Source organism: Myxocyprinus asiaticus, chromosome 31 (genome assembly GCF_019703515.2).
Source record: "Myxocyprinus asiaticus isolate MX2 ecotype Aquarium Trade chromosome 31, UBuf_Myxa_2, whole genome shotgun sequence".
Lineage (NCBI taxonomy): Eukaryota > Metazoa > Chordata > Actinopteri > Cypriniformes > Catostomidae > Myxocyprinus > Myxocyprinus asiaticus.
In genome coordinates, this window is record NC_059374.1 from 35,259,240 (window position 1) to 35,286,111 (window position 26,872).

At 37.4% G+C, this 26,872-nt stretch overlaps 1 protein-coding gene across 1 annotated transcript in view; it reads right to left on the minus strand.

Annotated features, from left to right (window-relative positions):
• Positions 1-663: 663 nt before the first annotated feature.
• The window catches only part of LOC127422432 (MDS1 and EVI1 complex locus protein EVI1-A-like), a 218,961-nt gene continuing 192,752 nt past the window's right edge, over positions 664-26,872 (minus strand). Inside the window, exons 6-17 of the mRNA XM_051665947.1 lie at positions 25,951-26,098; positions 25,580-25,736; positions 20,235-21,636; positions 19,556-19,643; positions 17,575-17,601; positions 13,390-13,556; positions 11,942-12,019; positions 10,492-10,661; positions 8,564-8,708; positions 4,094-4,333; positions 3,826-3,997; positions 664-2,712 (exon numbers count right to left, since the gene is read on the minus strand). Coding sequence (XP_051521907.1) covers positions 2,584-2,712; positions 3,826-3,997; positions 4,094-4,333; positions 8,564-8,708; positions 10,492-10,661; positions 11,942-12,019; positions 13,390-13,556; positions 17,575-17,601; positions 19,556-19,643; positions 20,235-21,636; positions 25,580-25,736; positions 25,951-26,098 — 2,923 coding nt within the window. The 3' untranslated portion in view covers positions 664-2,583. The remainder of the gene's footprint in view (positions 2,713-3,825; positions 3,998-4,093; positions 4,334-8,563; positions 8,709-10,491; positions 10,662-11,941; positions 12,020-13,389; positions 13,557-17,574; positions 17,602-19,555; positions 19,644-20,234; positions 21,637-25,579; positions 25,737-25,950; positions 26,099-26,872) is intronic.

Sequence of the window (26,872 nt, forward strand, 5' to 3'; positions counted from 1 at the left end):
CAAGAAATGTCAGGGTCATATTTTAAAGCAAGGAGAAGGTAAAAAAAATAAAAAAAATTGCATAAAAAAGAAGCCTGATTTTAGGATAATTTAGTGCATTGTGACATTATTTTGTGACAATGAAGCACATCAAACACAACATTTTCAGGAGCATACTGTAATGTGAAAAAGTCTCATTATTACTCTGTGACATTTTTTTTTTTTTTTTAATTGTGTAATTATTTAGAAAGTATAATTATAAGAATACATCTAAACTGAATTTAATTGGCTGATTTAAATTTAAAAATCATGTCCAGACAGGATGCTTGTCTTTATTACATCTGTATTACAGTAATGAGAATGAGATATTTTTACATTGCAGTAATGTAATTTTGATGGGGGAAATGTGCTTATAATTGTCATGAAAATGTCATAATGCAAAAAAAAAAAAAAAAAAAAAAAAAAAAACTTAATGGTCATAAAAACAGATTATTTTCCTTATGAAAAATACCATTATTTAAATAAATAAATAATAATAAAAAAAATAGTAATCTTTTAATTTTGGGAAATATGACCCATACATTTCTTTGTCATACTCACCCTAAAACAAAAACGAATACATACAAAAAAACTAAAGACAAAAAAAAAAAAAAAAAATACAAACAGAGACAGTAGGTGAGTGCACAGTCCGCCCACACAGGAGTTCTTTATTTGTCAGTAACTCCTCCAACAGTATTGAATTATAATGCAATACAGTTACATTGTAAAAAGCATTAAAACAGAAGTACCTCAACTCACTGATTACTTTAAAAAATGGGATTATAAACATCAACAAAATAAAAAACCAAAAAAGTGAAATAGGAAAGATCTGGTCCTTCACCTCGTGAGGGTAAACAAAATCTGGCAATTGTCATAGGTTTGGCACAAGAAATCAAAATGGACCGAAACATCACACAAGCTTGCAGACAACCATAGAAAATGTAATTTACAGTTTGGACCAATCATGTGTTTTTATGAAGAAATAATATCAACTGTTTTTATTCTTTCCTTTTTTTCTGTATTTTCTCATTTTTATATATATATTTTACAGTTGATCAATAAATGGTAATACAAAAAAAAATAAAAATAAAAAAAAACCTTAAGTAATATCTATATCACTTACAAATTTTATTAGAAGTATAAGCTGTGATGGTTTGTTTAATACTATCTGGCATTCAGACATTTTCTACAAACCCCAGTAGAGCGTGGAGTCTCTTCCCCCGAATTTTCTGTGAGAAATTCTTCATTTCACCACAAGAGGATGCTTGAGAGCAGTGCTATTCAGTAAACAAACTACAGTTTGCAGAGAAATAAATACAACTTTCATGATACACAGCAATAACATTGACAACATCAACCAAAAAAAATAAAGACAGAAAACAAATGACAAGGGAGAGAAAAAAACACAAGGAACCCATGATTGTCTATATATGAAAGACACACAACGGTGGGATGGTGCAGCTAAAGACTAGCATTCAGGCTATTTAGTGGTATCGTTCGCCAACTAATGGAAAGGGTTGCAGTGGAAACGATAAAATGCCCTTCTCACAAATTGTACAGTTCTTCTACTTGTTTATTTTCTCAGTCTAGAAAAGAAAACATAAAAGAGATTTTCCTAGCCTTGGTTTTTATTTATTTCTTTATTTCTTTATTTTTTACAACCGCGGCGCTCATCCTCCTTAAAAAATAAAAAGTTTGTTTTCGCATAAACTGGCGGGAAAGTGGGTTGAAGGAAATGCAGTGCTTCAATTGGAAAGAACTTGATGTCTCGCTCCTTACACCTTTTTAAAAGCAGTGTCAGTTAGGTCTAAAGGTCACACCTTTTTTTGTGTTTAAGTTTTAAATTCACAAACTCCTTGATAATATCTTAAAAGAAAACCGCTAACCCCTCTGCCAACCCCCCCCCCCCAATAAATTTGTAAACGTGCACGTTTTTTTTTACAAGACCTAAAAGTAAGTGTTAAAATGCTTGAAAAACACATTTTTGTATTTGTCTGTATTTGCGTTTTGTGTGTCTGTTTATGTGTGTGACATTGTTAATTCTAATATATTTACAGGCCGATAGGCTTTTGTGCCTAAATAGTCTGGAATCACATTTGTCTGGTGGAAGACTATCAGCTGTTACTCTTAGTAACCATCTGTTTTAGCGGACAAAACTCACAAATATGACACCAACGTTTCAATAGCAATCTTAAAAACTGTTCAACAGCTGCAACTGCTGTGCAAACATTGAAACTTGACAGAATAAATACAATTATTATTATTATTATGTATTACTAATATTGTCATCATCATCATCACCATCAAAATGACCAAAACTATTGTCATTGCTACTGACTGTACTCCATCAATCAATCAATCAATCAAAATGTCAATCAAACAGTTGTTCAACAATTTGTTTGTGTATATGGGATAGTGTACAGGTATGCACAGGGTGCATATGGGTGTATATGAGGATATGGGCACTTGTGCAAGTGAGTGTTCTGTATGTGTGAGAACCAGAGACTCTGGCTGTAGTGTAACAACACACTGTTGTTAAGTTAGGTCACATGGTACACTGGGGTGTCATACGTGACTGAGAGACTGAATGGCGCTGGGTTCCGCAGTGTGGGCCAAACTGTGCCACATCGAGGAATTATGGGTAGACGAGTGGAGTGGATCCTTATCAGCTAGAGACAACATCATTGCATATGCCTATAAACAGAGAATTATAGAGTTACAAATAAACAAACACACACACACACACACACACACACAGTTTATTACCATATAATGCAGCTCAATTCTTAGAATTCAATTTCAAAAGAACATGCTGCTAAATGGCAATATTATTTTTTTTTATTAGAAATATTACATTTTTTTTACATATTTATTTTCTATGTAATACTTGTGTTTGAATTTTTATAATATTTCTAGTGCTGTCAGTCGATTAATTTTTTTAATCGCAATCAATCACATAATTTTTAGTAGTTAAACGCGATTAATCTCAGATTTTGAAAGTGCTGAAATTTGGCACTATATATAATTATTTTCTTGTCAAAATGCAAAACAATATATAACAATATAATGCTTTATTAACATTTTACAAACAAAGCCTTCCACAGGAAATGCACTAAAATAGCACCAATTCGAGTAACATTAAACGCTTTCCAAAGTCTAAGTGAGAGGTTGACTAATTGAAAAAACTAGCTTCCCCATAGGTTGCATATTCATTTCAATATGCATTAAATCTCTTAAACTCTCATCCTCCACAATATTAATCTTCTGGTTGACTGTGGCTATCCGCTTTGTTACTCGTTAATCGCGATTAAGAAAAATTAAAGCGTTAAACTTTTAATTAATCGTATGCGTTAATGCGTTAATTTTGACAGCTCTAAATATTTCTATTATTACTTAATAAATTATATTATTTAATATATATATAAATTACAATAAAAATGTTTTACATTTTAAATGTTTAAATTTTTTATATTTATTTTAAATAATACATTTTAAATGTAATACTTATGTTTGAATTTTTTTCATGTAAAAAATTATGAATAATGTTTATTATACATTTATAATATTTCTATTATTTTTGTATAAATTATATTATTTATAATATATACAAATGACAATATTCATTTTATTAATTGCTTAATGACAACATGCATTTTTAAATGTTTTTTATTTAAATCATTTTAATATTTATTTGAAATATTAATTTTAAAACTTGTGTAAAATGTATTTTAACACAAGTAAAATTAAATGATTAATTGTACTTGTTTTCTACAGGGTTAGTAGTTTGACTAGCTGTCATGGTGCTACCTGTGACTTAGACTTCCTGTACAGCGGCTGCTTAATTCCTTCTTGAAGGTGGGTGGGGCCAAAACTGCTGACATCACCATCGCTGAGGTCCCCATCCTCCATACTAAAGTGGCGGATGTGATCCAACGTGGAGAAACTACTTTGATCTTCATCATCCTCATCTTCATTAAACCTACAAACGATGCCGAGAGACCATTTTCAGAACTTTAGCTTACAAACATAAAACAACAATATAAAACAAATTGTGCAAGGTTTGTTTCAGGCGTACCTTTGCGGTGAAGATTTGCTATTCATCTCCAGATCATCTGGTTCCTCAAAATCGATGTCATCGTTTATGATGTCATGGTCTAGACTGCTAGACACACCCTCATCGCTGGGTTTTCTGACACTGTCGCTTTGCTCCGCCTCTTCTTCCTCTCCTCCAAGCTCCTCCCCTTCCTCCTCATCCAGGTCTTGTGACCCCTGGCCAGGCAGGGCCTTGTCGCCATCAAAATGACTGCCATTCAACCTGTGGAAAGAATAATTTGTAATGATGTTAAATAGGCATGAATTCATGATCTGTTTTGTCCCTGTTGAAAGACAACAGCTTAAGCTGGTTTAAGCTGGTCTCCCAGTTAAAAAATGCCCCAAACCCCTCTAAAACTTTCCAACAGACCAGCCTGACCAGGCTGGGAGACCACCTAAGACTAGGCTGGGTGACTGATATGTCAGTCTCTGATTAGAGATAGAAAATCATTTAATGCTAAAACAAGGTTCTGTGTGTTTTGTAAAAATAAACCACCTTAAAAAGTAGAAACACATTCCTACACAGAACAAATGCTTAAAGAAAGACGGCGAGTGTGTGTGAGAAAGAGAAGTGAAACCCTATTTGTCATTAGTTATGAGGGCCCCTGGTTGGCAGAAAGGAGCCGTCCATCGACAGGGCACTTAGACAGCAGGCTTCCTTTCCCTTCTGCTCTCTCTCTCATGCAGCTCAACTCTCTCCTCTTTCCCTAGTTTATTTTTTTCTTTATCTCCAATTCATCTAATAGGCCAAATATTTAGCTGACAGCCCAATTGGTGAGTGGAGAGAGGGAGCTGCCAAAGCAGCCATTTCCCTGCAGAGACAGAGCCCAGCTATCCAAACTCACTCACACATGTATAAACCAGCCAAAGGAGCCACATTAAGGCTGATTCACTCGTTTGGTCCTGATTCTACTCTTTCCTCAGCTTAAAAATAGCACCTTCCCATTCGAACCTTAAAGACAGAGAGGATAAATTACAAAGAGAGAGAGAGAGAAAGAAAGAAAATATAAGTCTGTGTGTACAGATGTGCAAGGACAGCAATGAAAATATCCCAGAGAAATATCCCATCTCCAATCGGACATCTTAATTAGAGAATATGTATTAGAGAACTTCAACAGGAAATGTTTTTTAGTCATAAATAATGGGGAGATAGAAAAATAGTGAGTGAAAGTTAAAAGAACCTTGGTGCTCAAATGGGAGACACAGGTTCGAATCCAGCTTCGAATCCGGATTAATCCCTAACCCTAATTATTAATCTCTGTTGTGTCACTTTCTGAAGACACGAACGATACCTTACTTTGTGCTGCTAATTTGAGGTGCTATTATTTTTCTAAGCAATTAAACTTTTGCGTGTTTCTCTTAAAGGAATATTCTTGGTTTGATACAAGTTAAGCTCAATCCACAGCATTTGTGACGTAATGTTGATTACCACAAAAATTAATTTAGACTCGTCCCTCCCAAAAATTTGGATTACAGTGAGGCACTTATCATGGAAGTGAATGGGGCCAATTAGAAAATGTTAAAATATACACTGTTTCAAAAGAATAGCCACAAAACATAAACAATATGCATGTTAACATGATTTTAGTGTTATAAAATCTCTTACTAACCTTTTCTGTGTAAAGTTTTAGCTAATTTTACAACTTCATTACCATGACGGCGTAATGCCATAAACCCTCAAATCCTGGTAAACAATGATTTAAACATCTTTACAGCTCAAATAATACACAGGTTTTAAAAGAAGAATTAATGTAAGTGCTTTTATACAATTAAACCTTCAAAACTGCCCAATCACTTCCATTGTAAGTGCCTCAATGTAGCCTCGATTTTTGTAGAATTTTTTTATCCCCTTTTCTCCCCAATTTGGAATGCCCAATTCCCACTACTTACTAGGTCCTCATGGTGGCACGGTTACTCACCTCAATCCGGGTTGTGGAGGACAAGTCTCAGTTGCCTCCGCTTCTGAGACAGTCAATCCGCGCATTTTATCACGTGGCTCATTGTGCATGACACCGCGGAGACTCACAGCACGTGGAGGCTCATGCTACTCTTCACGATCCACGCACAACTTACCACATGCACAATTGAAAGCGAGAACCACTAATCGCGACCACGAGGAGGTTACCTCATGTGACTCTACCCTCACTAGCAACCAGGCCAATTTGGTTGCTAAGGAGACCTGGTTGGAGTCACTCAGCATGCCCTGGATTCAAACTCGCGACTCCAGGGGTGGTAGTCAGCGTCAGTACTCGCTGAGCTACCCAGGCCCCTGCCTTTTTTTTTTTTTTTTTTTTTTTTTAAGAAAAGGAGGAATGAGTTTAAATAATTTTTTGTGGTAATCAACATGGCACAAATGCAGTCGATTGAGCTTAACTTGTATTGAACCTGGAATTTTCCTTTAAACACTTACATTTCTTCTTTTTTGTTCCTCTCCTCTTTTCAGTGGCTTTAAAATCTAAAGTTTGATTCTTTCCTCAGATTAGCATAGCATGGCTTGGGTTAACCATATAATGTCGTTTTCACATGCCGATTAATTCCCAAAATCTCCTCCTCTCATCTCTCAGCACCCCACTAATACTGTAAGAGGGAACGACAGAACAAGGAGCGAGGAATGGCGTGATGATGAAAACATATTGGCTAATTAGAGAGAGCTGGGGTAATTTGTGGAGGATAAAGTATCTATCAGGAGTAGTCACTCTGACAGGAAACATTCAGCGACCTCTGACCTCCTCTTCCACACCTACTTCCTGTTCACAAACACATGTTGGGACCAGATGTGGGACGCACACAAACACACGTATTTACACACACACACACATAGACACACACACGTATTTACACACACACACACACACACACACACACACACACACACACACACACACACACGCACGTATGTTGGTGCAGCTATCCTTCAGTGTCAATGCTGAAACTAGTCTAGGATCCTTTTAATGAAACAATGAAGAATTAATACAAAATACAAAAGTCTGTTAGATTTCTATTGCACTCACACACACACACACACACACACACACACACACACATGGATGACAGCGTCCAATGTTTACACCATCAGAGATCCATCCAACCTGATGACCATTTCAGGGAAATGATCAGCATAAATGCTCAGTGATAATTATCATATGCAGATGGCAAAATTCATGCATGTGCACACAGCCAAAAGTCAACAGCGTTCTGCATGTGCTCTGAATCGTCCAATCAGTAATCACATACTGCCGGAGACCTGCCCCAATCTTTGCTCTTAAAAACCGCAGGCGACAGGGTAATGATTAACAACCGTACAGAATATATGTACACACAGATACGTTCACATGTGCTGTGAACACACACTTCGATACACAAGACATTTCCTTTCATGTGTTCATACAAAGGTATTCACATACGCACACACAGAGGTGAGGGTTAATGAATAAGGCATGAGAAGTGTTGTGTTCAGTAATGTTTGTGTATAATAACCTCTATTCTGCCTTGGGCAACTAGCGCCAACTGATGACTGACAGCCTAATGGACAATCTGTTTGCATGTGTGTCTTGTGTGTGTAATTGAGTGTGTGTGTACCCAGTTTTGGGTTGATAAAAAAGCATGAATGTTTAGTAAGTGTGTATATGTTTGAATCTATGCTTAATGGGGCCTCATACATGAAATACGAACAAAATTAATTTGTGTAAATTAGGGATGCACTGAAACAAAATGTATATGCCAAAAACAATATCTGATTATTTAGATACCGATAGTTTGGTGGTTCTGCTTTTTTCCCCCGCTCCCTTGTTTCAAATCACTGATAATTAATTACACAGCTTCAGAACAAATTGAATCACTTTAATCTCTCTGTCTCTACATGTCTTCTAAAGTAACTGGTGTCAGTTATAAACAAAACACTAAAAGAAAAAGCACATTATTAACTCACTTCAACATTGTTCACTCACATTAACTGAATAGACTCGTTAGATTCTAGCATTATATTGGTAAGATTTCAATTTGTTTTTAATGTTCTTAACTCACATTAACTGCATTCTGAGTGATGAAGATTGTCCCGTTTAGCTTTACCATAGCAAATATTCCTTGCTATGTCAGCTTTTCCTAGCAAATTGCAAATCTTCTGTCATTGTCTCTCAATTCAAAATGATTCCACACAAGAGACATTTTCTTTTACACACAGCACAAGTTGAATTGTCCAACACATATTTCTGCCCACTTTGACAGGAAATAAACATCCTTGATAATCACCTGTTTTAAAACAATCAGCTGTACCCCACGAGTGTTCAAAAAGATACTGTGAATTTGAATTAAAATGGAAGAACAATAAATTTGACTAGTTTAGCTAAATTTACGGACCAGTTATAGTGAAAGTTTACATACTTTTTACATTTTATTTTTAAGTGCTGGGCATATTGTAGTCATTAGGGTTAGAAAGAAAGAAAATGTTATTTACCCTTCCTCCGAATGCGACGGAGACGTGGTGTTCCGTGCTGTGTTGCTGATGAAATTTCGTATTTCGTTAAAATACGAATCCTCCTTGTCCTCTAGAATGGCAATGCCACTGTCCAGCTCTGATCGAGGTGATGACATTGCTGTTCCTACAAACAAAAAAACACACATTAATGTCATTAACCTTGTGCGACCCTGCGTCCACATGCGTGGACGTTGCATTTTGGCTTCACTATACGCAACGCATAATTTAATTTCATTTAAACCGACTGATCTCAGTTCAGGAGAATCTGTGCTGTCAGTAAAGGGTTAAACTTTCGATGCATGTGACCAAACAACATGGCGCCGATCACAGCAGAGTTTGTGTTTGGTTAAAACGCCAACAAAACTACATCTGGTAAGAAACCTCATTAAGTTTTTATATTGAAACCTGTTTGAGTCAAAAGATTAGGGTCTCTATTTTCATCCGATATGCCATTTTAAAAATTTGTGCAATTTATCGCGAAATGGCACCGTGTTAAACACAATGACCACGTACATGGACTGTATGCTCAGCTTCATTTAAAATATCCTGTATTCACTCTGGATTAACACATTGAGAATCAATGGATGCATCCAAAAGCTGGAAAATGTTGCTTTCAGAGGCTGTATACAGAGTTAGAATGAAAATGAGGTGCATTTTAAACAGATCTGAGAACAGTGCTGACTGACAGCACACTGGAGGTTAAAGCTGGAGTATGTAATTTCTGCGACACTAGAGCCACCGAACGGAATTGCAAAAACAAACGTTGTTTTTAAAACAGCTTTCTGAATACGCCCCTTGCCTGCAATTGTTCAAACAGTCAGATAGTTCTGCCCCTAACTCACGCCATTGAGTGCACAGGCAGAGAGCACAGAGGTAGACAGGTACGCAGTTAGACAGGCAGGTAGGCCATCCAATCATTGCATTTGGGCCGACTGAAATGATTGGAAGGGATTTTTACAGGCCTGTGATTGCCACAGATAATGTTTTTTTTTTTTTTTTTTTTTTTTTTTTTTATCAGAGCACTTGATTGCTGTCAGGATGCAAAGAGACTTTCAACCAGTATAACATAAAATGCTTATGCAAATTGCATACTCTAGCTTTAAGCCATTTACTAAATAGGGAGCAAGGGAGCATCCTACAGCCCTCTATGCAGCTAAGTGCATGGTGTTAACATGGTTGGCAGTGATTGGATGATGCTGGCCAATACTTTGAATCAGAATTATTTATGCTAATTTCTAATGTAATGTCTGTAACATCTCAAAAACATGAATAACCAGCACTCCTGGAAACATAAACAATTTGATTTTAAAAATCTGACTTTCTATAGCTTGGTATTATTTAACTTAGTCTCACTGTCCACATATGTGGAAATCAATTTTAAGGAAAATTATTTGCTCTAGAATTTTTTTTTTTGCTTATTTATTAGATGCTACTAGTTACAAATCAAAAAGGGAAATGAAAAATACACACAGTAGTTATGCTCGGGTCTCAGGAGGTTAATTTGTATAAGTGTAATAACATGCAAAAATTTCTAGGTCACAATAAAATAAAATAAAAATAAATAATTAACGGAAATCTCAATAAAAAAAAGGTTTCATGAGATTCACCCGTGTATCTATCTAATAAGTAAAGAATAGTTGTAATTACTCTAATCAAACAGTTTGAAACTGATTTGTGCCATGTCTGCACTAATACTATTTCGATTTCATTTCCTAACGTCATCATTTTCCAGAGTAAGCAGTAATAGAGAGTGTTTTCTAAGGTTTTCGGCAGAGGAAAACGGCGTTCAAGAGTGTTTTCAACTGAAAACATATTAGTGTGGACGTGATCTTAATTACAAATGCTAAACATTTGCTCAGGGAACCTTTAAACACACATTTTATTTTTTATTTTTTCTGTGTATATACCTGATAAATTACCGTTCTCGTGTTTTTTGAGGTGCCGGTCCAGGTTGGTTTGTTGGCCAAAGCAGCGATCACAGAGGTGGCATTTGAAAGGTTTCTCTTTGTTATGGATGTTACGGATGTGACGCTGAAGATTTGATGAAATACTGAATGAACGATCGCAGTACTTACATCTGCGAACAGACAAACACATATGAACATAATCAGACAATGCCGTTTTTACAGTGTACACTCATGAGGAATCAAACTCTCTTTTTATTTGTTCATCTTGCTCTCGTGCACACGTCCAATCCTACACACATGATTGAGTGGTCATGAACTCTTTGTCTCTAATCTTTGGCCAACTCAGTAACACTCAAACTCTACAGTCCATGTCCTCCCTCTCTACTTCTCTCCCTCTATCTTGAAAATGACTGTATGCGCCAAGTCTCTTCATGCAGAATTATCCCTCATGATTACGTGATCATATCTTTCCCTTAGTCCGGAGTTGCGCGCTAAACTGCCTCTCCAAGAAACCTGTTATCACTCTCTCTCTCTCTCTCTCTCTCGCCCTCATCCAAAAGCAACAGAAAAAATAGAAATTAAATTGCAGTTAAGGGCTGATCACCGGCTTGTTTAAAGCCCTGCCAGTGCGTGGAGATTGAGGCTATCTGGAAAGTAACAGAGCCCTGCACAAACCTCCCCTGTGGTCAAACGGACCACAAATGCAGTGTGTGTGCATGCCTGTTTCTGTGTAGTATTTTAAAACTCCCTAAAAGAGTCTGAGCCCCAAACACAGGCCTAATTACCCAGCTGCCTTTGCTGGCCCACAGCTGTACGCCACTCATCACCTCCATTATTCATTCAAACTACCTTCAGTCTTCCTGTCTGTCTCTCTCTCTCTCTCTCTCTCTCTGTCTGTCTGTTTGTCTCTCTGTCTGAACTTCATCTCACTCTTTTCAGATGATGATAACAGCTTATATCACAGTTACATTCTATGAAATATTACATGAAACAATTTATATATACTAATTCATGGTAACATTACACTGTCATAATTAAAATAAAATAATAACCCATGAAAGGCAGTGTGTTGAAGTGATTTTAGTGTTGTTAAGAGATGTAAAAACACTGTAACACAAGGCCTTGCATCCCATATTGCTTTTAAAAAAAATGATGGCAACAGCAATATGATAAAAGATATCAGTGTTTAATAAATAAATGTACAAGTACTGATAATCACAATAAAAAAATATTTTGTCAAGTAATATAGTTCAATATACAGCTTAATGGTTTGTAAAATTTTGCCATATTAATATAGAATTAAATTGATGTGAGGTCACATGGATGCGGTAACAAAACATCATCAAATGCGGCTCATCCAATCTGATTTTCAAATCATAAATAAATCCGTTTTATAGCATGCCATTTGCTGCATATGTGAATAATTGATTACATAATAAGTGTGTGTTACCTGTAAGGCTGCTCTCCTGTGTGTGTCCGTAGATGTCTTGTAAGGTTGGCTGAGCGTGGGAATATCTTGCCACAGTATCTATATGGGAAGGAAACAGAATTCCAGGAACAATACTCAGCATTACACACACACATACACACATTTCCCAAAACAGCCTGCATTCCACGGTCAATGCTGTCATCATTACTTAACATCAAACAAATGTTTATTTAACATCTTGTCATTAATGAAAACAAACAAAAATATAAACAAAAAAAATTTTGTTTAATTTTTTTATTTTAGTACATTTATGTTATTTACGTACGGAATACATTTATAGTTTGCAAACAACTACGTTTTTAGATTGTAGAACATGCTTGCATTGTTTAAATGTATGGAAATGTTTACTATGTCATTTACAAACAAAACGTTTTTATATTGAAGTACATGCTTATGTTGTTTAAACATAAAGAAAATGTTTACTATATAGATCACAAACAAAATGTTTTTAGATGTTTCAACATGCTTCCATTATTTAAATGTATGAAAAAAATATTATATAGTTTACATAAAACATTTTTTTAATATATGCTTATGTTATTTAAATGTAAAGAAAACATTTATTATATTGTTTACGAACAAACAGTTTTTATATTGTAGTAAATGCTTATGTTTTTTAAATGTACAGAAAATGTTTACTATATAGTTACAAATAAAAGTTTTTAGATTGTAGTACATGCTAACATTGTTTAAATGTATGGAAAATGTTGTTTAAATGTATGGAATTGTTTACTATGTGATTTACAAACAAAAGGTTTTTATATTTAAGAACATGCTTATGTTATTTAAACGTACAGAAAACATTTACTATATAGTTTACAAACAAAACATTTTTAGATGCTCTAACATGCATACATTATTTAAATGAATGGAAAACATTTATTATATTGTTTATGAAACAAAAATATTTTATATTGCAGTAAATGCTTATGTTACTTAAACGTACAGAAAACGATAACAATTTAGTTTACAAAGTAAACTTTTATTATATTTATTATATAGTTTACAAATTTTTTTTAAACATATGTAAATTTGTACTATTTAGTTTACAAACAATTGTATTTTTTTAGACTGTAGAACATGCTTATTTAAATGTACGGAAAACAAAGAAAAAATATTTTGTAGTACATGCTTATGTTATTTAAACATATGGAAAACATTGACTATATTGTTAACAAACAAAACTTTTTACATTTTAGTACATGCTTATGTTAATCGTACAGAAAACCTTTATTATATAGTTTAAAAGCAAAAACGTTTTATATTGTAGTACATACTTTTATTACTTAAGACAATAAACTCAGTTTACTAATTAGTTTGTTTAGTTTAGTGCATTTCACCCATATCATTCAAGATGTGGTCATTATGGTGACTTCCAGGTGGAAGTGAGCGTTCATCGTCATGGTTACCTGCAGGTGTAGCGCTCTTTGCCCTTGCGTAACAGTGTCTCAGGAAGGGTGGCAGGCGGAGCACGGAAGTCGAACATGGAGGGAACGGAACGCATGATGTCACCGCTGTCTGGCTTCAAAGACCCAAAAGATTCTAGCTTCTCGGCCATGTTCTCAATCGCTGACATCTGTGAGAGAAAGAAGAGGTTATGACCTCTTCGGGATGTCGTTGAGGACACTCATCCTTACATTTGTTGTACGTGGCAATGTATTCTACAAACTACACACATACAGTTCACCTGTGTAAAGCAAAAATGAAGACCGTGAACTTTAACTTAAGGATAGAGCGTCAAATACTTTCGCTGATCTGTAATGTCCAATTTTGGCTAGACATACACACGCACAACCACTAATAACAATACACAGTAAAGATGGACCACACACACACATGCACAAACAGATCCATGCGGATAAGAATTGCTGCCAATTTACTAATGAAGTCTAACAGTTGCTTTCATCAGAAATGGACACACTCTCAAAGGAGAAAGAGTTACATGTGTGTGTCAGCCAGAAATGAGAACAACATAAGGCCTGAGTGTATGTGTGTGTGTGTGTGTGTGTGTGTGTGTGTGTGTGTGTGTGTGAGTATGGTGCGCTGAGGAGCAGGAGTGATTCATGTCCTATGTTGGCCATAAAGCATTCAGTGCACAATATGAGCAGACAGCACATTCGTCAATATGAAAGATGTTGACATTACTGATCAAGGCTGAGACAGCAGTAATAATGATATCATAGGGAGGAGAGGGAAGGGGCGGAGCGGGACAGGAGGGAGGAGGAGAGGGTCCCAGTAGATGAGCTGGCCAATGAACCGCACCGTAACACTGAGGGCTTGCAGAGAGCAAACGTGGATTTACATTATTTTGCGTGTATTGAATTTTCCCCTTTTCTTATTTCAGTTTTGGTGACAAATCACACCTGATACGTAGTGAAGGACATACAGTAAAATTACACACACACGCTTGCATACATAAACGCACAAAAAGAAACATGTTTCTTTCTGCAGAAATTATTAAAAATATTCTAAGAAAGTATGAAAGAAAGAAAGAAACATGAGAAAAACATTTATATCTCAGTTGTTTCTCATGGCAAGCAATGAGATTAATTGGAGAGCAAATGGAAGTCAACTGCTTCTCAGATGTTTCTCCTGATAAAAAGTCCCCAGTAATCTCACGTCTTCTTTAGAAAAGATCTTAACAATGTCTTAAACTAAGCTCCGATTTGCCAAAATACCAAAGTTTGCAATCAAATGTCCATGCTTTTAACATGAACTCAAACATTTCTTATCAAAAGATCAAATTATCTGATCTTTCAGAAAGAAAGAAAGAAAGAAAGAAAGAAAGAAAGAATTGTGTGAGGAGAGAGGCATTCAGAGAGAGCAGTTGAGATCATAATTTGGGCATGTGATGAGGAATGACAGCTGGGAGTTAAAGTTCTCAATCGGCATGTCAGGCTCATATTCTCTGGGAGGATGTGAAGTGTCAGATCTGTTTGATTAGGGATATAACAACTCTCTCTCTCTCTTCATGAATCATGATCGAAGGGAATGAGGGAGAAACAGACAGAGAGAGAGATATGGGGGGGGGGGGGGGCTTATAGGCAGAAATGTGAAGCTTATAATTGTTTAAAATCACTTACATTAATTCCTGTTAAAACTTGTGTATTATTTAAGCTGTAAAGTTAGGTTTTAGGGTTTACAGCGTTACGTCGTCATGGCAACGAAGTAAAAAAATTTATATGACTACACAGAAAAGGTTGGTTAGTGATTTTATCACACCAGAATCATGTTAACATGTGTATTGTTTGTCTTGTGGCTATAATTTTGAAACTGAGTATTTTATTGTTTATAGATTGACCCCATTCACTTTCATTGTAAGTGCCTTACTGTTACCCAGATTTTTGCTTTTATTTTTTTTTTTTTTTAAAGAAAAGGAGGAACGAGTCAAAATTTATTTTTGTGGTAATCAACATTATGACACAAATGCTGTCAATTGAGCTTGACTTGTCTTGAACCTAGAATATTCCTTTAAATAAAATTAATTATAGTAATTAGTACAGACTAACCCTAATCCTACCGCTGTTTTGCATTTTTGGGAAATGTAGATTTAGCAAACTGTTGTCAGATTTAGCCAACTTCTGTGGACATTTAGCGAACTGGAAACATATCTCAAATGTTTCTCAAGAGAAAAAGACTCTCACATGTCTCTTCTAGAAGAGATCAAAACAATTGCCAATATACAAGTCCGCAATCAAAAGTCAGAGATCTCCATATAAACATTTCTCTTTAAATTCATCCAAGACCAAATTAACATTCATTTTATAACTATATACTCTTACTGTGTCACCACTTGTCTCATTTGTGCTCAATTGGAATTCTCCAAAAGAAGAAAGTAGAAACATCTGAGACCATGTTTGATCCTTAAAAGAAACATAACTGACATCAAGTTTCTCGAGCTATGAAATAACCTTTGACTTTTGGTCACTAGCATAAACATGCATATTTTATAGTCAATTTGATTGGTTCTTGAAATCTAAACATATTATCACAGATTGGTATCTCTATGATTGCTGTAACAACTAAGTCCAAAGAAGTCCGTGATCGTCAATGAATGGACTTCCTGGATAGTTAAATAGCCTTCACCCTCTCCATCTCACTCTGTGGTAGGGCAGCTGTTGAGTTGCCAATTCTCAGTAGTGTGCGTCTGAGAGGCCCTTCATTAGCAAGAGCTTTTTCAATTGTTGATCTTATCAGGGTACCAGATGTCTTGGGTTTGAAAACCCCCCTTTCCACTATCACACACACACAGAGTGGTCCCAGAGAGACTGTTACCCCTCCAGTGATGCGGTGCCGTATGGGGGTGTTGCCCCCCAAATCAGTGCTGTGGTCTGTTCCTCTCTCTGTGTAAATAATCATGCACTTACACTCACTGCATTATCAGGGGGAGCCATCAGAAATAACAACTGCTCTGTCTGCTTAACACACACACTGGCACACAAACGCACAAAAGTGGAGACAAGCATGCAAATACACCAAATGACACATGTACACAGCAGAATCATTCACGTAGGCGCAGCCAAAAGACTCTTCATTCACCCAATGTTTCACAGAGTCCATTTCATTGGAACAGTAGTTGTGTGTTTTGTATTTTTACTTCTCAGGAACTGGTAACAAGATCATTAGCATTGTTAGTTACCAGTATACACTCACTGAGCACTTTATTACACCTGTACACCTACTTATTCATGCAATTATCTAATCAGCCAATTGTGTGGCAGCAGTGCAATGCATAAAACTATGCAGATATGGGTCAGAAACTTCAGTTAATGTTCACATCAACCATTAGAATGGGGAAAAAATGTGATCCCAGTGATTTTGACCGTGGCATGATTGTTGGTGCAAAAAACATCCAGTGAGTGGCAGTTCTGTGGATGGAAATGCCTTGTTGAGAGGCCTACAGAGAATGGCCAGACTGGTTCAAGGCTATGGTAACTCAGATAACCACTCTGCACAATTGTAGTGAGCAGAATAGCATCTCAGAATGCACATTATGTTGAACCTCGAGACGGATGGGCTACAACAGCAGAAGACCATGTCGGGAACTTTACTAGGATCATAATGTTCTTAATAAAGTACTCAGTGAGTGTATGTTGTGTTTTGGATGCTGATGTCCCTACCAGACTTCCTAACCAGCAAGACTTCTTTGGTCAACCAGTTTCAACAAAAAGACAATGTTGGTTGACTAGCATTTTTGTGCTGGTGAACAGCATGGCACTGCTGGTCCAGCATCTAGACCAGCACCAAACCTATTGAAATTCTTGCACATTTAAAAACGAATCAGTCTTTTGTCATGCATTGAAAATATTATGTTTACAAAACATTTATGCCATGTACAGTTTCTGACGGGTGGTTTATTGACTGAACATTAATCGCCTCTGCATGGAAATGACCATTTTTCATGTTTAATTTTTATTTTTTATGATTTGGCCCATGCATTTGTTTATATAATCCATGCATTACATTAAGTGTATCATGCTTAGAGTGAGGAGCAGTGTGGGTACAAGTGCAAAGTTAGGTGTTTGTGTTTTAAAAGCATGGAATTATTAAGCATTTCTGCATGTACATGAATGAATTGGCTTCGAGTAACTTACCCATGTTCTCTGATCAGGCATGCGAAACTGGGGGTGGGACAAAATGAAAACAGCTTATCAAAATCAAGAATCAAATAGATCAATCATCTCTGAATATGTAATGGTATGTTGAGTGAAGATTAGCATGCCAAAGAAGCTGACTGACTGAAACTTAGGGCAGATTTACAAAAGCAGCAGAGTAATTCAAATCTTTTTAAATAAATACATAAATTATGCAAGAACCCTAATTTCTATTTTATTATATTTTACATTACATTCTCCCCTGGCTGTAAGATCAGCACCAATGGAGGAAAATAAATGCTTTAAATTGTTCAGAAGACTAAAGGTCATTTAAAAAATATATTACAAAATGCAACTGCCGTCCTTTTGACATTAAAACCATCTAAACTAAAGAAAAATTAATGTATATTGTTCTGTTTCTTAACTTTTCCCAACAATTCTGCCTGTAACTTCCATTGTTCATATTGTATTCTGTTATGTGTAGTATCAAGCTAATACATTTACAGTAAAACTGCATTTCCCATAATTCATCTGTGCAGTCAATTGTGTTCCTAGTGCTGATAAGAGTGTCTAGTGAAGATATTTCAGTAAAGTGGATGCTGATAGGTCACCTCGTTAGGCAGTGTGTCAGGGACATGTGGAAATTATCTTGCATAGACACAAAGCATACACAGGGAATAAATCAGCCCAGTGAAACAGCCCATAAAAGACTGTCCTGAAACAGCCAATAAAACACTACACCAGTCAGTGTCTGTGTGTGTTTCAGGGCCTATATGTGTGTGTGGGTTATCATGAGAACTTCTGAGTAAAATTGATCACACATACACACACACAAACCACTGACATAGAGCAAACAGGTTACCGAATACACACACACTAATGAGGTGCTTGTACACTCTAGCAAGAAACCACACACTTGCAGTTCTGTGCTCTGAAAAATTCACTCAATCCAGATGCACAAATCATATAAATCTCAGAGATTTACAATGAACGTACACACACTCTCTCTCACACACACTCTCCAAAAATGGGGGTCAGTGCCTGGCAGTTTAACAGGGTATCATATTGTGACATCATAATCAAAGACACCCACACAGAGAGATGTGTCACAAAGCTCCCACCCAGTCTAAATCTCACATCTGGAACTGATCATTCGCAACAGAACTGCAAAGAGGAACAGGGAGTCACTATGCTAATGCTAAAACACTGGGGCCTGATAAGTCTACAACCAACATACTGCGGCAATTACGTAAATCATGGTGTTATTTTGTCAGTACTGGAAATTCCATTCAATTGGAAAAGTAACGTTAAATCAGCATTTAAAACGTTTAGTATCTGCTGTAAGCGATATCTGCAGCACTAGTGGTAGAAAACAGAACTGAAAAAATAACTACTGTTTCCCAATCATGCCTCTCATATTCTATTGTTTGAGAAAAAAATCAGGTCACTCAGCGCCCATATTCGGCAGCTATTTTCTGGCTATTTATTGGATACAAGCGGAATACAAGTTCAGCTCCATATACTTGAATGGGTCTGAACTGTCAACTTTATTTTAAACATTGTTCCATCTTGTCATTGTTGTCAGCTGCACCAATTCAACAAAGGCCTCTCAATCTTTGTGTAGATGTTCGCAAATGTAAACATTTAGGCTTGGGATTGTAGGATTTGAGGTATTGGTAATACTAAAATATGATGCCTGATGTTGTCATTCTGGAATGACCTTGCACATCACCTTTTCTGTGGAAACTGGTGGAAACTGAAGAATTGTGTTACACTATAATAATAATTATTTATTTTTTTCAAACTGGTCACTGTGCACATCCTTTTTTATTAGCATTTGTGTCTGGAATGGCTTGCATTGACAGAAACCACAGCAGCACACAAGGCAACTGAAAATAAAGTAATGATTTGTGCAGGACTGTGGGGATGAGGTGTTTAAAAATAAAAGTTAGGAGTGGGAAAATGTTCTGGCAAACCTCACCTGTGGGTGGAACAAAAATCCGGGAGCTGGTCGCATGTACTTTTCCTTAAGGACTTCGAAGGGATCATTCATCTTTCGCTTCTCAACCCTGCTGATGTTAAACTTATATCAGTTCTCAGGACAAGTTTAAAAACACTGGAATCTATAGCCAAGAGTAACTGGACACCTAAACCCCAAACCCATATGTGCTAGATAATTTAATTTCAAAATCTTTGGCATTAGCTAGGAGTTGTTCCTTCCTAACGATTCCCACTCTTCTGGGAAGGCTTTCCACTAGATGTTGGAACATAGCTGTGGGGATTTGCTTCCATTCAGACACAAGAGCATCAGTAAGATCAGACACTGATGTTGGGCAGTGGGGCCTGGCTTGCAGTTGGTGTTCCAATACATCCTAAAGGATTTCAGCGGGGTTCAGGTCTGGGATTTATGCAGGTCAGGCACGTTCTTCTACACCAGACTCAGTCAATAATTTCTTTATGGACTTCAATTATTTCTATAATGTCATTGTATGGTGTAGTATTAAGATTTGTCTTCACTGGAATCAAGAGGCCTAGCCAAATTAAACAGAAGAGGATGTCCACATACTTTTGGCCATATGTTTTTCTACAATTATGCTACAATTTCATTTCTTCAGTATAATAATACTGTTATAGTAGTATGGACTTGTGATTGACAGTACCTGTAAATGGGATCCATGAAGAAAGGGGTGGGTCTTGCATGCTGGAGGGAGGGGTCGGCCTTGGGTGGCTCCGGTTCCATCCTCTCCTCGCCAAAGACGGGGTTCTTTTTTAACTCCTCCCCTCTCGCACACTTGCCTCTATTTCGTCCGCCAAGACTCAGGTCTAATGGCTGATCCTGATTGGCTGATTTTACATGTGAAGCTTCCGGTTTCAGTGGGGTACAAGTAGCAGCAAGACGCTCTTCCTTTCGCATGGTGGTGAGGTCAAAAGGTGATTCAGCGTTTCTGCCTTGAAGTTTTTTAGCCTCAACTGGAGGGCTTTCTGGCTCCCCCTTGTGGTCTGGAGGTCTAAGTTGCTCTCTTTCAGGAAAGGGATAGACGGATGGAGAGAAGGCAGGAAAGAAAGATAGAGGGAACATTGAAGGATATGGAAGTGCCCCAACTTTTTTGTCTTGCAGGCCTGCAAGTCCAGTAGAACCAAAGTATTTCTCTGCAATGGAAGCAATGGCCTTGATTGAGTCATTAACTGCACCAGAAACAGCAGTGTGCTCGTCCAAAGATGGTTGGATGAGCCCCAGTGTAGGGAAGTCTTTTCCATTAACAGTGTTACTATTACTACTGGAACTGATAAGAGTTGGGCTCTGGGCATCATTAAACCCACTAGACTTCCTTTTCGGCCCTTTGCCATTTTCCCGCACTCGCACCCGTTCCCGATCACTCTCAGCTTCGCTGTCCAACTCTGATCCGGAAGTGCTTTCCAGTTCACTCCCGCTTGGAGTGCTGACATCGTCCAGATCGCTACTCTCCGACTGGTCACTCATCTTCCCGCTGTGCCTCGGCTTGGGGATGGATCCTTCTCTCTGACGCTCTACTCCCTCTCCCTCTCCGTTGAACGAGTCTTTATGGAAAACCTTCAAGATGTCATGTGACCCAGGAATGGGTGAGGACAGCAGTGGACTCTTCCGAAGTTCTCCGCTTTGAGGGCCGTTAATTGGCGATGTGGATGGGATTAAAGGAGGGCGGTGGTAAAGTCCTGATGGGAAAAGTCCTGAAAAACTGAATGGGAATGCCGGAGGGGCTGCTGGGAATGTCAACCTACCATGGTGCCGGTTTGTCCCAAAATAGTCTGCCAAACCGGGACTCCCATGGCTCATTCCAGCTAGTGTTGACTTGTCCAGCCCAGGGGTACCAGGGAGGGCCATGCCCTGGGCAAATAATCCTCCTGCGGCGGCTGTGAAATGGTTTTTACCCTCACAGAAGCGCCGATGTTTGTTTAGAGAGGACGTAGTGCTGAACATCTGGCCGCAGTCTTTACATTTGATCTGTGTGCGACAGTCCGCGTGCATACGCTTGTGGCGGCATAGATTTGAGAATTGCGTGTATGATTTGTGGCAGACCTCGCCTAAAGACAGTGAGACATGAATGTACAGCATAAAAAGGCTTGTAGATTTTAGCATGTCATGCACATTTCTACACACATCCATTCAAGAAACAAACAAAAATGCAGGATACGCAAAGGATGGCAGATTCAAGAATGCAATGTCAGACACAGGTGCACACAAACACACACATGTACACACAAAGACAGACAGGGACAGCACAATGGCTCTATTTTAAGCGTGAGAAGGAAACAGATTTGAATGAATCCTCTCCTGTAGGCCCGTTCCCATGGACCAAGCGACGTCTTTGTCTATCACACACTCATACACTCACACATTACATACGCATCTTGATATGCCTTACTAACATATTGAAAAACTGCATCATTTAATCTATTCAATGAACAAATGACTTGTATTGCACAATATTGTCATATGTTAATTTATCGTAAAGCCACAAGAGGATGGGCTCCCTCAGTGGAGTCAAGTTCCTCTAAAGGCCTTTTCTCTCCGCTAAACATCTTCTGGATATTATTTGGATTACTAACTGGGGGCTTAAAGACATAAAGGTAAGATTTTCAATAAAGTTGATTTGAAACTATGTGTATTGTGAAAATGCTATAGAAAATAAAAATGACTTGACATGTCACATCCTTACAAAGCAAAAACTATCCTATCTACTAACACACCATCCAATCGTCAAACAATCTTGGTAGAACTCATGATTGATCCCAAACTACTGTTGGCAATGTCACTGCACACACACTCTGTCCTTATAGCAGTTTATACAGTGAAATCCCTAACACACACTGTGAATGTGAAAACATCTCTCTATACATTACAAACCTAACACCTCTAGTGTGAAATGAAGCCTTTGAACTACCAGCATTTCTCATCATAATCACATAATTTATTACAAATGTGATGTTTTCCATATTTATGGAAGTTGAAGGGATTGTTAGGGAGTGTAGTGGGTAGCTTGCTAATCCCTGTCGGATTGCATGAGGTGTGAGTTACATTATGAGAGGATGTTCAACCTCAGGCTTTGTTTATGGAGTCGGTCACTCACAGAGGCTCAGATCAAGAGATAAGGTGTAAATATTAGTGCAAGGAGAGAGGATGACTTAAGTGTTATCAAAGTCAGTTTTCTGTTCGGAACTTAAATATGCAGACACCATATGACCATGTAGAGTGTGGTCCAAAAGTCCTAAACAACATTGAAATTACAGTTTGCAGTTTTTTAATTTAAACCTGGAAATAAACAAGGTTTTATAATTTGTGCAAAAATTTTAACAGTTATGATGTAAAATAAATAAGAAATATTTAAGATTCTGCACTATTATCTTCTTCTTTCGGCTGTTGCCATTAGGGGTCGCAACAGCAGACCATCCGTGATCTGCATATTTCACTTGGCACAGGTTTTACGCCGGATACCCTTCCTGACGCGACCCCCAGTGGCTGGGAGACTCTCACTCACACCTATGGGGCAATTTTAGAGTCTCCAATTCACTTAACCTGCATGTTTTTGGACTTGTGGGGGAAACTAGAGCACCCGGAGGAAACCAACGTGAACACGGGGAGAACATGCAAACTCCACACAGAAAGGCCCAATTCCGCACTATCATCAAATAAGCAAATTTGTGACATTGATGTTTAAACTCCTTGCTCCTAAACTCCATTTTTAATAGTGGTCTAATTATTTTGGACCCCACTTTATACCCAGTACAGAAACTTACTGTTTGGGTATTGTACATTCAGGGAGCACAGCAGACATTTACACACATACACACACTCGGATGAACAGGTGTGAAATCTGGGGCATGTGTGATGGAAGATCTATTAGCACTTGTGTTGTCAGGTCTTAATAAACTGTAACTAAATATTATAAACACATTCTGCAGTGGTACAATGAATTACCACTACAGTGTGTGTGTATAAGAGTGATCTCTTTTAGATTAATTAGTAATATTTAGCAAATGTTGATTTCAGTTAAAGGTGTGTAATTTTTTCAATGTGGAAATACTTTCTCTTATCCTTGTTCAACATGCAGAGACAACTACTGTAAAAGTAAGCCATCTGTAGAGCTATGAAAATTGTTCTGCTTGTTTGAGCATCCCAACCAGACAGACATAGCAACATTGGCTCAATCAATGGCGTAAGTTTAGGGTGGGGCCATCTGTTTGGGAGAATATTCGGGAAACCTGTTTGAAAACAGGGATCATTTTTTAAATTTGGTTTGGTGATGCTAGTGGCAAAGAAATTACACACTTTATCATTAAGAGCTGCAAAAAACAAAAATGTACACAAACAATATATTTGTAAGTGTATGTGTGTATATGTTTATGCCATGTGCAACAATGTGTCTATGTGCAGTGTCAAGATGTGTGTTTTTGCAAGGTCATTAAGTGTTGTTAGCAGTGCGTGTTCAAATGCTGATTGCTGTTAATGGTGCTGTGTTAGTCTCTGTTCAGGCAGGGCTGCATGTGGTAGTGATTTGCTTGGAATGGCCCAAGTTAGCAAGCTAGTTACTGTCTGATTCAGGGTGGGGGGTCAGTGTCTACATAAACTGTGTGGGATCAGCACTACAAGGGTCAGTGCATAAAGTTCAATCGGGCAAAGTTCAGAGGTCATAGTACGGTTTAAGACATGTAAATCGTTATGGTGCAAGTGAGGTCTTTATGCAGGATGAGATTAAGAGGTCATTCGCGTATGAGGTCAAAAGTCATGCATTGAAATCAAGAGTGCAGAGCTGGTGTGCTCCAAGGTAAGTCTGTGATTCAGAGGTCAGAAGGGGAGCATAAGACAAATGGTGACCACCGCAGTTGATATGATCATGAGAGAGTGATGCGATGTGTATATGAATATACAAATACATTACATTTTCAATATGTATATGAAGAGATAGTGACGTTTACACTAGAATTGACCAATTATGTGGAGAGTTCAAAGGTCTTAATAAAAGAGTTAGGTGTTGGTTCCAGGGTCAAGTTTAGGGTTAGGGTTAGGGTTAGGGTTAACAAAAGGCTTAGACTAAGACAAAGTCTAATGAATTTATACACACATGACAAACTTAAGCATACACATTCTCACAAAATGACGTACACATATACACACAGCCAATACATAGAGTATCAAACATCACAGCCTGTAGAAAAAAGCAAGTTATAGCTCATAAATATTTGCTGCAAATGAATACAATATAACTGATTTATAAACTTTTGTTAATCATTCCTACATGTCAGAAATAATCAATACATCCAAAAACAAGCATATGACTACAGTTACTACTAGGCAAAAAAGTATATTGTGAATGAAGATGTGTAAAAACAATGATATTATCCTGACTTGTTATACAATTCATGCTACGTTTAAACAGAAGTTATGGATAACATCTGACATCAACAAGCGGGAGAGCTCCACCAGTTTTTCAGAAACAACAAGCTTGAGGATGTGTTCCCCCGAGTTTAAAAATGTAACCCCATGTTTTAGAAATGAGCATCAAAGCTAATGCCTACATTTGAAGTTTTGGCGGGAATTTTAAAATAGTATAGAAAGTCGACCTTTCTAGAATCTAGAATGTTTAATATCGATTCTAGGTTCTAGAGAGCTCTCTTCCCTTTTGAGACAGACTTTTGGCGGGAAACAAGGAGCTCTCTAGAATCAATATTACACATTAACATTTCATGATTCTGAATTCAATTAATTGAATTATGATTCTAGAGTTCTCATTTTCTCCTTCCTGAACTCTCCCTCTCTCAAAGAGTGAAGTTTTGGTGGGTATTTATAAAATAGTATAGTGGAGTGGGCCTTTTTTTAGAATCTAGTATGTAGAATCTTGATTCTAGAGAGCAGCGAGTGACATTTTGGCCAGAATTTCAAAAGTGCAGTGGAGCTCTCCAGCTCTGCGGTGTGGTGTTCAGAATAGAAAGCATGCAGACTTACATATGAAGGGTCTGAGTGACTTACATATGAAGGGCTTGACGGAGGAGTGGATGTGTTTGTGTTGTTTAAGGCCCGAGGAGGTGGCAAAGGTCTTGCCACAATCGGGACAGGCGTGAGCTCGAGCCCCCACGTGCTGAGAGCGAATGTGCCTCTGTAAGTTACTGGGGTCTGTGAACACCTGCTGGGTAAAGAGACAAAAATATGGAGACAGAGTTTACATACACAGCCTACAAATATACACTTGTGTGAGATATATTGTGTTAGTTTACATACAGTAGATTAAAATACACTGTTCTGGAAAGAAAATAACACACAGCCAAAAAATTTTGGGATTAAAGATTTGGGAAAGGTGAGCTAAGAGACACAAACAGAGATAATTTTTGTCTTGACTCTACCTTTGAGCAGTTTTCACATTCATAGTGCTTGCCACTGTCATGTGACATCTGGTGGCGGATCAGGTTTGATTTCCAGTTGAAGGCTTTTGGGCACTGATCGCACTTATACTCCCTCTCATCAGAGTGAGACAGAGAGTGAGTGTCCAGACTAAGAGAGAGAGATGGAAATCCTTATTATTTAATACAATCTGATCGAAATGTCATTAAAGGGACAGTTCGCCTAAAAAATGACAACACAAAAGCAGATGTTAGGCAGAACGTTAGGGATGAAGTCAGTCACCATCCACTTTCATTGTATGGAGAAAAAAAAACAGCTTCAAAATTCTTCAAAATTTCTCATTACATCTTCGTTTATTAAAGGAAGAGTTCACCCAAACATAAATATTATCTTATTATTTACTCACCCTCATGCCATATCAGATGTGTATGACTTTCTTTCTTCTGCAGAACACAAACTAAGATTTTTAGAGGAATATCTCAGCGAATGGTGTCCAGAACTTTGAAGGTTCAAAAAGCATATAAAGGCAGCATAAATTAATCCATATGACTCCAGTGGTTTAATCCATGTCCTCTGAAGCTATATGATAAGTGTGGGAGAGAAAAAGTTCAATATTTAAGTCCTTTTTTTACTATAAATGTCCACTTTAACTTTCAAATTCTTCTTTTTTTTTGGTAATTTGCATTCTTCCTGCATATCACCACCTGCTGGGCAGGGAGGAGAATTTATGGTTAAAAAGGACTTAAATATTGATTTGTTTCTCAACCACACCTATCGTATCGCTTCAGAAGTCGTGGATTTAACCACTGGAGTCATATGGATTAATTTTATGCTGCCTTAATGTCCTTTTTGGAGCTTCAAAGTTCTGTCCACCACTCACTTGCAACGAATAGACCAACAGAGCTGAGATATTCTTCTAAAAAT